Source organism: Enhydra lutris, unplaced genomic scaffold (genome assembly GCF_002288905.1).
Source record: "Enhydra lutris kenyoni isolate GAN:26980312 unplaced genomic scaffold, ASM228890v2 scaffoldscaffold13, whole genome shotgun sequence".
NCBI lineage: Eukaryota > Metazoa > Chordata > Mammalia > Carnivora > Mustelidae > Enhydra > Enhydra lutris.
The window spans coordinates 28,539,722-28,552,426 of record NW_019154097.1 but is presented as its reverse complement, the minus strand read 5'-3'; the positions used below and the strand labels follow the sequence as shown (position 1 = coordinate 28,552,426).

At 41.7% G+C, this 12,705-nt stretch overlaps 1 protein-coding gene across 2 annotated transcripts in view; it reads left to right on the top strand.

Annotated features, from left to right (window-relative positions):
- Positions 1-12,705, top strand: part of LOC111145684 (spermatid perinuclear RNA binding protein) — a 138,887-nt gene that overhangs the window by 118,737 nt on the left and 7,445 nt on the right. The window contains exons 16-18 of one of the 2 annotated variants that reach the window (XM_022500784.1): positions 2,546-2,669; positions 6,930-6,974; positions 9,549-10,188. In XM_022500784.1, coding sequence (XP_022356492.1) covers positions 2,546-2,669; positions 6,930-6,974; positions 9,549-9,625 — 246 coding nt within the window. In that variant the 3' untranslated portion in view covers positions 9,626-10,188. Of the gene's footprint in view, positions 1-2,545; positions 2,670-6,929; positions 6,975-9,548; positions 10,189-12,705 lie in introns of those variants that run through there. The other variant, XM_022500785.1, reaches the window with a different exon arrangement.

Sequence of the window (12,705 nt, the reverse complement as noted above, 5' to 3'; positions counted from 1 at the left end):
GGGATCTGGACTTGCAATGAGGTGTTAGCATTTGTTTAGGGAAACTGCCAAGAGTGTAGGGGCTTACTTTCATCAGAGTCTGAAGATGCACTTCCATTTCCTTTCCAGTTTTGTCCTTTTGCATTATTTATTTTGTGTTTTCCTTTGGGGGCGCCACAGTAAAACTTGACCTAATACATCTTCTGTTCATTCCTGACATGGGCATGTCAGTCCTGCTGAAGGCCCAGGGCTGTAGAAAGTCTTTAGGAAAGATGGCCTCCTAATTACATGCTTTTGGACAACAGAGTCTTCATTCATTTATGCATTCAAAAATATTTTCTAGTCGTATACTATGTGCATGATTATGAGGGCAAAAGAGATACATTGTTAAATATAAGATAGTTCTCTCCCTGGTGGAGAGTGCTGGGGCAGTACTGTCTGAATAGAGGATGTGATAGAAACGAGTCGGTTAAAAATGTTTAGACTAATAGAGGAAGATTACTTAAGATTCTGAATGAAACAGTTTGTTTAGTTTCTTTTACATAAGCTGAGTGCAACTCTGGCTAGAGTTGATCTTGTTTTATAGATGAGGAAATGAGGCCTGAAGAGATACAGACACTGCCCTTAGTACCACAGCTAACTGATGGTAGGGTCTCTTTCAGCTAGATTCTTCTCCTTCCAAAGACCGTGGATATTGCGTATTATAGCCATCTTAGACATTTGTCTTGTCTTGTACTTATTGTAATAAGCATTGCTTACATTCTAGGATTCAAAATATAACCAAGGATAACTTTTACTGAGATAAAATACAAATGAAGCGTTTAAATTGCCCTGATACACATTCGGAGAGAGAAGAATTGGTTTATTTCCCTAAAACCTTCCAGGAAATGTGCTAAATTAGTAGAAAGATAATTGTTGACTTGTTTGTTTAGGTGTTTTTTACCATGAGTTACATCTTGTATTGGGTCAGTTAATGTTAGAGTTTAGAAAGCGAGTGCAAATACTTACTAGGTACTAGTTAAGTTTGGCTCTAGTAGACATGAGCTCGATTTGTGTGGAGTCACTCTGCTCCCACCAGATTGTTACTTCCTGACTACTTGGACTAAACTGTGTTTTAAAAAAAAAGTTATCTACATGAGGTTCACCTCATATTTTTAGAAATTTTCCATACTAGAAGCTCTAAAACTCTTGTGTTCAATATGCTTGACAGCCAGGAGGCAGTCTATTTTGGATGTGTGGGTTGCATTTTCTCCCCTCAGCCAAACAGAAAAATGGCTGTTCCCTGTGCGTGATACATTTGACCTTGAAATGGTCTTCTCCCCACTTATGCTAGTGGTAGAGGTGGCGTTTCAGCATGAGATAAATGTGTGTAGGCTCTGAACGTTTAAGCTGTTCGAGATACTTATCTAAGTTGACTTTATTCCATTGTGAGCTCTGAGGCTCTGCACCTTGGTTATAGGAGGGAATTCTGGTAGTTTTTTGTTTGAGTTTTTGTTGTGTCTTTTTTTTTTTTTTTTAAGATTTTGTTTATTTATTTGACAGAGAGAGACAGACAATGAGAGAGGGAACACAAGCAAAGGGACAGTGGGAGAGGGAGAAGCAGGCTTCCCACAGAGCAGGGAGCCCACCTATGGGGCTCAATCCCAAGACCCTGGGATCATGACCTGAGCCAAAGGCAGACGCTTAATGACTGAGCCACCCACATGCCCCTGTTGTGTCTTTATATTAAAAAAATAAAACATTTCATTGAAAACTAGGTGTTCTTGATTTTCTTAAAATTTCAGTTTTGGAAAGGGATGTTTTAGCAGCCCTCTGTTCTGTTTGTCCTTATCTAGTCTGCTCTTCAGAGTTTGCGGTTTTCTCAACGGCCTTTTCTCCTCTGAAGTAAAACAAAGTGGCTATCATTATCCTCATTGTATAATTAGTGGTAGACTCTGATAGACATAGAGATTTATGATTTTACCAGAGTCCCATGGCATTTTAGAGCAAGAGGGCACTTTAGAGGCAGTATTTATTTCATGATTGGTGCATGTATATACACATACACGCATACACATACAGCAGGAGATGGAGACACAAATCACATGACTTTCCTGGAGTTTTCATTTTTGGTCTTCCTTCATCGTTCTGTTTTTTTTTTTTTTTTAAACTCCACTCAGGTTCACAGATAATTCTTGGTGGTTGGTTGTGTAGTTTTTGTCTCTGGAAGGAGAATTCAGTGGATTTCAAACCTGGGTATCAAGTGTCTGTGATTACTTTAGTTAGGCCTGAAATACAACGGATGTAATTTGACTACTGAAATTTGTGTGTAGAAAATGAACTCTTTCTGAGTAACCCTCAAGTGAAAGAAGAAGTTATTTGCATACTTTTATGTGTCCAAATATTCTTCAGAACAGCTCTGTAAAGTAGGTGTTATTTTTATTTTACAGATGATAAATTAAAGGTTCAAGGTCATAGGTGACTCACTGACTCATCTACAGGCTCAAGTTTCTCATAGAGGTTGTGCATTAGGGGGATGGTGGGATGTTCTTATTTCTCTCAGTAATGAAAATCTTATTTTTAACAGGCAAAGGGTGTTGTGAATACAGCTGTGTCTGCAGCAGTCCAAGCTGTTCGGGGCAGAGGAAGAGGAACTCTAACAAGGGGAGCTTTTGTTGGGGCTACAGCTGCTCCTGGCTACATAGCTCCAGGTAGAGTATAGCCTGTAAGAGGTCTGCCTCCTCGTCAGGGCCAGACTTTGAAGAACAGCATGTCTTTTCTTCTCCAGGGTTATACACGAGCCCTGGAAACATAACATAGGTGTAAGATGTGTATGCATGGACGTTCAGAAGAAGAGAATCTACAGAATATCACAGAGTCCAGGTTTTCTCCTGGAATCTGCTCAGTGACTGGAGGCATCCTGGAGGGAGGTGACAGAGGAGGAATATTACACTTGGTTGAGGGGACGTATTTTGACAATGAGGAAGCTAATACTCCGCAGATTGAGGAGTGCACATGTGCAAGCGGGGCGCATTCAGCAGGACATAGAGGGTGGGTGGGTGTGACAGGAGAGGAAAACTGCTGCGGAGAGACTCCCTCATTGGGGTGTAGCCTAGCATTAACAGCGTTTCTTTAACTCGGTGTGTGGGATCCAGCGAAGGTCTACAGAAGTGTAAAAAAAGAAAAAGGGAAACTTACTTATCCAGAGCTTACTCTACAACAGATACTTTGGCATATATGATTTCACTTAATTGTTTTTTTAATCTTCACAGTGTTTCCTCAAGTAGAAGTTATTTCCATTTTCTAGGTGAGGGAACTAAGGTCTAATGAGAGAAGGCAACTAGCTCAGTCTGAGACATAGCAAACAGCAGAGCAGAGATTTGAATGTAGGTGTTTGCAGTTCTAGAGCTTATATTCTTTCCATTTCACCACATGGCTTGAGGGAGATGGGAAAAGATGCCCTCCTTCTGCCTTCTGTTCTAATACTTACGTCATTTCAGCAGTAGGTGTAGAACTGTCTCATTAAAGTCAGATCGTCTGCCATATTGAACGTATGGAACTTTTCACTTAGCAAGTAGACTGCTTATAATTGTGGATCAGGACGAAATTCTCTGAAGGATTGGATCTTATCCCATCATTATTTTTTTATGTAACATTGCTAAGAAGTTCACTTAGATTGTGTATGTGTTTTCTTCTTCCTTCCTCCCTCCCTTTTTTTCTTTAAGAAAGAGTTAGAATAGGCTATTTGGGAAGTTCTGTGGGTTATATGGTTTTGGAATTAGGCTTGTAGGAGTTGATCCCTCAAAGATATGTCATATAGTGAATATATTCGCTCATTGAAGTACATGTGCCTGCTTTGGGATTTTACTGTTGTGCAGCTTATGATCTGAAGGTGAGACAGGCTGATCATATAGTCACAATTATCAACTGAGAAGGTTGTGATGAAGGACAAGGGTATGTTTTGTGAGAGAATTTAACAGAGAAACTGGGTCTAGGCTTTGGGGCCTGAAGGCCTCCCCCAAAGAAGTGTCACCTGACCTGAGCTTTAGAGAATGAGGAGGCATTAACCTGGAGAAGACTAGGCTGTACAAGTGTTGTACACAGAGGAAGCACATTGCTGGGCCAGGGAACTTACGGATGAGAAGGATTAGAGGAAGGCCAAATGTCTTCTAGTGTGGAGAGCACTGTGTGTTTTGGGTGGGGGCTGGTGAGGAGAGAATGACAGGGACAGGGAGTGATTCGAGCTGAAGCTAGACACTCAACCCAGTCCTAGAGGCCAAGGTGTGGGTTTTGGCCTTAGAATGCTAAGTGTAGTGGAAAGTCATGAAGGGTTCTAAGGGGAGAGATGACAACATCAGACTTTCCTGTAAAGATCATCGTCAATAGTGTGAAGAATGGATTGTAGGTACAGAAGTAGATGTGAGAAGACAAGTTAGAAGGTTCTGATAAACTCATAGCTCCGGCCAGAGACCGTGCAGGTATCCCCAGGTGTGCAGGGAAGCAGATGGGCGGCAAGAAGCGACCGCATTAAAGACAGACAGAAGCACAATTAATGGATTTCATGTGGAGAATGAAAAGGAGGGAGGTTTCAAGGATTTCTCCCAGCGTTTTCAGCAAGAGGAACTGGGTCAATGACTGTGCCGTTTAAGGAGATGGAGAATGCTGAAGGATGAGAAGGTGGGAGGGAGATGGGAGAGGAGAAGGTTCATTGTGGTTTGATTCTGTTTATAGGTCCCAAATTAAGACACTCTTCTGTGCATCTTACTGTTTCTACTGATATTGAATATTCTTTTGCCTTGTTCGATCATTATTTCAAGAAAGCAGCTTGTATTAATAATAGGCAAGTTATTGAGATGAACTTTCTTGCCTTTGATTACATGTTCAGCGGGGGCTTCCTCTGTCTGAGAGCACCGGCAGTCACCTGGTCATGGACGCTTACCTCCCACCCATCATCTAGGGGCAGTCATGGGAAAGGCTGTGTGTGTGTGTGCGCGCACGCGCGGATGCTTGTCTATAGTAGCTTTTCTCTTATGTCATCGCATTGACCTCTGTGAAAGGCCTATCTTGTGAAGCTTTTAAAAATGAAGTTCTTTTATAGCCCAGAGAAGATTCAGATTAGGTCAATTAGATTATGGATAGGTTATATGCCATTTGCGGAGTGTATTCTGTGCAGCAGGGACTGTAGTAAGTATTTTTACATACGTTATTTAATTACATTCCCCTGCCAACTCAGTTACAGAGTGGTGACATAACAGGCACAAAGTCACCTTGCCGAGTGATAGTGAAGTCGGGGTTCAAACAGCCTGATCAGTGGCCAGCTTAGTGGTTGTAGTTTTCTCTCTCTTTAAGGAGGTTTTGGTAAAATCCTTAAAACTGTAACCTTAGTCATCCAGCTGGCTACCTTTTCCTGGAATAGATGTGATATGCAAACTTTTTAAAGTATTAATTTCTCTCTTGGCCTCAGTTCCTACTGCATATTTCCTGCTTCTTCTAGCTGCATTGTATCCTCTTGAAATCTAGGATTTAGGGAGCACAAAAGACTCCAATTAAGACCAAAGACTAAGGCTATATTATATTATCCCCAGTTTTATGTGACTTAAGTATAGACTAAAAAGTGAAAATTTCCATCTCTCAGGAAATGTTTCCGTTAGTCCCTGAAAGCAGTTTACTTATTCAGCATACATTTGAGTGTTTTGCTTCAGGCAAGAGATTTGGGCCCGGGCATTTGAAGGTGACTAGCATGTGCGCTGCTGAATGCTTGGAAAGTCATATGGGTTAGGAACAAACGTTTGCATCAACACTGTGCGCTGTGATGGAAGCTGTAGCATTGCGGGGGGAGGGGCGCAAAGGAGCAAACAGCAAACCCAGGAGACTTCACAGAGGAGGTGATACTTGGTCCTGATCTACAGTCTGTGTTGCAGTTGGGCAGCTAGAGAAGAAGAAAAAAATCCTTGCAAGCAGCAGAAAGGATTATAGAAAAAGGGCTTGTAATGTTAAAAAGGCTTGATTTGTTTTAGGTACAGTGTGAAGGGCGCATGTAGATTTTGTTCTGTTTTAGAACCCAGTTTTCCCTAAAGGTTTACCCAAGCAATTTAGTATTTATATTTTTAAAGTTGTTTTATTGAAAGATTAAACATTATGGCTTCTATTAGCACAGTATTTCTAATCCCTACAACACTAGATAAAGTAGCTTGGAAGAGTTTTCATTTTATAGGCATGAAAAGGCAACTCAGAAATTACATGTTTAAGGACATATAAGAAACCAGTTCCAGAACGGATTGGCTCAAAAGCTTCACTGTTCTTCAGATGGACAATATGAGCCTTTTTCATAGGCACCAGAGGTTAATGTCAGTTTGGCCAACTTTATTGAGAGACTGAGCTGGGATCAGGAAGTCAGATACCAGGAGACATGGACCTTGTCCCCAAGCCCACAGCCCGATCCACATTCCCGTTCAGCAGCACTTGAGGCCTCAGCCTGTCCTGTCACTGTTTTCTGAAGAGACCTGGGAAGTTCTGCTTTCCAGCTTTAAAGAAATTGGTTAACTTGAGTGATTCTAAGTTCAGGGAGAGGAGACAGATTTGTTCAACAGATTATATTTAGTGAGTGGTTACTATGTGCCAGACCTTCTGCTAAGTTGACATGGTAAAAAAAAAAAATGTCTAAGACTTGGTGTCTGTCACTCAAGTAGGGACACAGACAAGGAGTCGATAATTATAGCACAGTGTCATAAGTGCATGGAGAAAGACAGGATGTTCTGGTAGGTCAGGAGAACCTTCTAGGTCATGGGGAAAAGCTTCCATGCTAAGCAGGAATGGAGGGTTTGGCCATTCTGGGAATAGTTCTCATTCATCCAACATCTGGAAGAAGTCCTCAGGGCCCAAGGTGCTGGGCCAGGCAGTACTTGTGAATGGGGCGAGTACCGATTGGTTGCCCTTTGCTCTGAACTGATCGGCTTTCTTCTTTGCACTAGGCTATGGAGCACCGTATGGTTACAGCACAGCTGCCCCTGCCTATGGTATGTACACCGTCTTTCTTATTTCTCCTCTTAGCAATGCTGTCACAGCAATCTAAAGCACAGTTTGTGTCCAGGGTTTCTTTAAATGAATCGGAGGATCTCAGACCTGTTCATTCTAGTGACCCAACTTAAATTCCCTTTGAAAACGCCACAACCTTGTGGTTCTTGGTTTGGTTGGAGTTGCTCTTCTCTCTGCTTTGCCTGATTGAAGGACTGCTTGTTCTAATTGCCTGTTTCTGACCATATTGAAATTAAACATTTTAAGTAGTTCTTCTTACAGCCAACTGATACTCCATTCAAAGGCTACTGAAGGGCCATACCCGGTTTCCAGCTTGACTGCTCGCCGGTTACATGGCTGCATTGAAGTTTCTGGCTTGAAACCGTCTGGGTGACTTGAGTTAGGGTTAGGAAATATTCACTTCAAATTTGTAGCCATCGTCCTTTTCCAGAAATTTTGCTTTAGAGGTGGTATAAATGGGCCCTAGCGTGGTGACGGCGTGTCACCGGCAGTGTCACCAGAGTGCTTCCCGCCCAGAGTCTGTGGTACATGTTACAAAATCACAGGAGTGTCTCCTCTCCCTCCAAAAATAAAAAATAAAAGCATATGCAGAAATGAACCTCAGTGGCCCTTTGGATAACTTTTGAATGAGGTTTATGTGGCAATGGAGGCAGTAGGTTTGGAGTCAGTGATATGCCCTTTTAGACATTTTTTCTAACTCAGGCGCTACATGTTCCAGGTCAGCCATCTGCAGGATGTTTGCCATTGAGAGAAGAAGAGAGAGTGTGTGCGCACGAGTGTGTGTGTGTGTGTGCTTGTGCATGTGTGAGTGCATATTGGTGCGACCCTGGGCTGGGCGTGCACATGCACTTTGGGGAAGGACCTTGAATGTCCAGCTCCTTGTAGTGTTAGTCCCCAACACAAGCCTCAGGACCCTTCATAATGCTTTCTCTCTTCATGCATCAGCTTTTCCCTTTTTGTTCAGATGAAAATGTTGGGTCCTTAAAACACTGCTAAGTGGAAGCTTCATTTGATTTCATAACTGTAAAAAATAAAGAGAAAATGAACAGTTTGACCACTTTCCCCATTAGGATAGTCTGGGAAAATGTGGGGAAGCAGCAAGGGTCAGACAATTGGGGTGAGTCTTCTCTATGGCAAAATGCCAAGTCTGGGGTTTCATCCTTCACCTGAATGTCTCCTCTGGAATGCTCAGGTTTGGTCCCCAGAGTCCCCAGGTCCCCAGATGTGGGGTGACTAGAAATTGAGAACTCGTTTGAGAAAATGTTTTTACCCGGAATTTCCTCTAAATTCAAATTCTCTAGCTCCTTTTGTTTTGGCCATTTGCTTTTACCGTGCAGCCGACTTCTGGGTACCCTGACCACCTCCTCCCTCCTGTGAATTAGGTCTGGGCAGTTGATCCGAATCCATTTTGGCTCACTGGTCCCACTGTGGTGTGTCTTGTGTGCACGCCAGTGCATCTGCCTGCTAGGGCCGGTTGTTAATTCCGTGTCTTTCCTCCAGACATCGTAAATCTCACGTTCTTTAGTACAGTTTACGAGGGCTGAATTTTTCTCTTTAAAACATGGGTATGTCTGGGCTTTAAGCTGCATTCATGTCTTTCCTCGGTCTTTTTAATTTTTCTCTCTTGTTCCTCCCTTTCCTCTAACATTGTACTTTCACCCTTGCGGCCTCTGAGCCCCCACTTCAGAAGGCTCCTCCCTTCCATGTGCCATATAACTGACTTCCAAAGCTGGTGAAATTTGATGCCCCCATTTTTCACATAAAAGATTTGGTTTTTAAATGTTACTGTGATGCCAACCTACTAAAACAATGCTTTATTTTGGCTGTAAGGTAAATATGTCTTTTGGCCTTTGTAAAGCTGTTGCATGTGGGGTAATTTCCCTCTGATCATCTGGTGCTCTTGAGTACCTGCTGTTGCTGCTTTGTGATTTCTCCGTAGGCTAAAGACTAGACTAGACACAGGAGCAGATTTCAAATCGTGCTTGAGTATGCAGAAGTTTGTGAGGCCACAAGAACTCGCTTATTACAAAATTAAGAAAGTAGTTAATCTTTCCAGATTTGCCATGCCAATACCCGCGGCAGCCATTAAGAAGATAAAACACCCGGTCGCAACTCCAGTTGGAGCTGTGTTTCCGGGGAGCTGAGGCCTGCACAGAAAGCTGTGCTTTGAGTCTCGACAGTCATCCCTGTTTCTCCTACAGTGTGTGATGTGCCAAATTGAGAACGATTACGGATTTCTGGAGTCCCGTTAGAATATTTATCACGAGCACTGCTTTTGGTATTGAGAAATCATGGCCGCTCACACAAATGAAATTGCTTTCTGAATATCATTCTTCCTGCGACATAGCCATCTTAATTTCGAGTGGAAAATACTAATGATCAAAATATTAGCAATTTCAAAACAGGAGAGGTTTGTGGGTCTCCTCCAAAATGGTTCATGTTGACTGACTAATCTGGAAAAGGTTAATGATCATTACTGTAAGATTTTTTTTTCCTGAAATTTTTATTGGATTATTAAACTTATTTGGAGTCCTCTCCGTTTCTTCTCTCTGTAGGTTTACCCAAGAGAATGGTTCTGTTGCCCGTTATGAAATTCCCAACATATCCTGTTCCCCACTACTCATTCTTTTAGCAAATGACAGAAGCTAATTCCTATTGAACAACAAACCCAGTACAATACAGAATGTTAGAGAAAAAGCCTTTTTATCCTGCTTTCTTTGAACACATACTTGATCAAAATTATTTGTAAAGAACATCTTTCCTACTTTTTGATTTTAACAAATGCAAATTTAGTTCTCTAAAACTTGAAAACAAAAAAGAAACTAGTTCTGTGAAACGGTACCTCATTTCCGGAAAATAACTTATACCAGCCCTTCTGTTCTAGGGAAATAAGTCTAGCAGTTCAAAGTTTAAGTTTTAAGAGGAGTATCAGATTATGTAAAATTAAATTTGTGAAGGATGTATAGAGTCTCAAACACTGATCACAAATAAACTGCTTTGTTGTAACACAGAGTACTGCCTGGTTCCTGATGCAGTCACTGATTCTTAGCTCTGATTGATATGTATTTGCCCCAGGGCACTTGAATTCGGGCTGTAGTTATTTTTTTTAATACAATAGAGACTTTTCATTTAAACTTTAACTTTGTAAATACTGAAGTGTGTAATTAAAGCCAATAAAATATGGGTTTGAATATTGTTTTAGGTTATTATTTTTGATATGTTTTGGTATCAAATTACAAGGAATTGAAAACTAATAATAACTTAGCCCTAGAAACCCATTCATTTGTAAGGAAACTGCTAAAACAAAGCAAAGGCAATTTGTTAGTCTGAGCCGGTCTACTCACTTTGTAAGCCCTTTGTACTGCTGGACAAGGGCATCCCCGTGATAAAGGTATATTCTGTTATCCAAGCATTGCTTCTTAAAATGATGGCACTACCCAGAGATGGGGAAGGAGGAATGTGATTATTTTAGTTTCCTAATTTCCAAGTTTTAAAAGAGAATAAATTAATCGATCAATCACCCTCTCTTGTTCTTGTGGCCTTCTTCACTCTGTAAGATACTGTGTTCACTTCCCTGGCTTTTTTCATGCAGATAGAAGATTAGCGATTTTTCTGGGATTCATTGAAAGGTCTCTTTTCCTCTTCAATTACATCAGAATCTAAAGCAGCAACAGGGTCCCCATAAAACTTGCTCTTCGATCGTCCCAGTTCTTGTTGAGTGCTGCTGTGAAAAGTGACAGGTTTCAGCCATGGGTCAGCATTTATTTTTAAGTTTTTCTTAAAATTTATCTGATTAAGCTGGTGAAAAAAGATCAGTCAGTAACATTGTGCTGTCCTATAAAGGGTGCAGACCTGAGCCTTCCCCTGCATTCTCGCCTTGTTTGGAGAGCCGATGATGTTACTAGAAGGTAATGGTTTCATTAAGGTACTCACCCCCATGAAGGCACCAGTGTGGTGCCGTGTCGAGATTTCTAAGTTGCTGTGTCTTAAAAATGTCTGTTCTTAGTATGAATTAGCTTCCCTCTTCCCTCTTAAATTCTGTTTCTCAGAGCCCAGTAGTGGCCATCAGTGAGAATGGGCTTCGCAAAATACAGCAAATTTATGTACCAGATTTCTTTGGGACCACTAAATGAGAATGAGACGGGCAATTTAAAACAAACGTTAGTGTCACTTCTCAGATGTGGATTTATTACACAGTGGCTTGTTACTTCTGCTCCTTGACCTTTAGTCTTTATTAGTGGTGGGTGATACTTTAATAAAACCTCATCACTGGCTAGAAATAGCTGTGAACTTACCATTCTCATCCTGTGCATTAGTGGCTAGACATAAACCTGAGGGCCCATTGCAGCTGGGATTTTCATGTTTCATTGATTCATTTTGCTGACCTATGGATGAAACAGAGCCATCACTGAGAAGAAAAAGCATGGCTGGTAGTGTCCAGTTTTTATTAATTCAATATTTACAATAGTCCTCTCTGTGTTTGGAATACTATTAATTGGCAGCCGCAGCCGGATTGTTATTTGAAATTGATTGTCAAATTTGCATTCCAAGTTGGAATCTCTCTGGAGATTTCTCTTTAGAAAATTCTTTTGAAGTAGCTGACTCAGCTTCATAATTTAACCCCTCTATGATGGTGCAAAGGGAGCTGTGCTGTTTTCCAACATGATGGCAGTCATTTCAAATGGTTTCTACCAAGTCTTTTTTTTTTTTTTAATTTTGTTGTTTGTTGGAAGTTACTAACCATGTTGTAAACCTGCCCAGTTGCTGCAAACTTTACATTTCTCTGCTTTACTTAAAATAATTGAGCTGTCAGTCCTTTGTTAGAAGTGGTAACCATGCAAGTTCAACTGTTGAAATTCTGTAATGAATTAAGTGTCCCCCTCCCCCCCCTTCTACCCTCCCCACCCCTCCATTTTGTAATGAAAATTCCACTTACAGCTGAAAGAGCAGAGAAATATAAATGAAGCTCTTGGCTTCACCAAATTCTGTGACATTAACACCAAGTGTTGCTTCTCTGCTCTTTTCTCCACTGTAGGCGGTTTTTTCATTGACAGCCCCTATTGCCAGCCTCTGAGCGTCGCACCACTTATTATTCACTTGGGCCCTCAAGATTTCTTCTCTGACTTCTAGAACCATCAGGTTGTCTGGCTTGAAATGGCAATTTCTGTCTTGGTCTTAAGAGCCTTGTGACCCCCTGAGGCTTTCCAGCTTTCAGATACCCACTCTGACACCTTCTTTTGGAAAGCAGTGACTGAGCATTTTAAAGAAGAGCAATACTTTATTCAAAGCCACGGTGTCTGTCTTAAAACTTTTCCTTTGGGAACCTAGCAATATCTGTACTTAACCCCTCCTAGAGTAGTCTCTTGTCAGGGAGTTTACAGACCAATGTAGAACTTCGACTCCGCGTGTGAGCTGTGCTATCTCCCGACAGTTTTTAGACTTTTGTAGCACATAAATTGGGTAGTTGCATTCCTGACTGCGTCAGTTAGCGCTGTTATAATTTCTCAGAGATAGGGGTCCTCCTTGAAGCCATATTCTTTGCATGGGGGCTGGCGCCCAGCCAAGGACGTGGCCTGCAGCCCCGGTCTCTTCCGGCTGCAGGACCACCTCCTCTCTTGTGCAAGGTAATTGGTCCAGTAGATTCCCAACATACCTCATGCTGACTAGATGCAGTGCATGGTGCGTGCAGCAAGGGGTCCCGAGTCGTTTGTA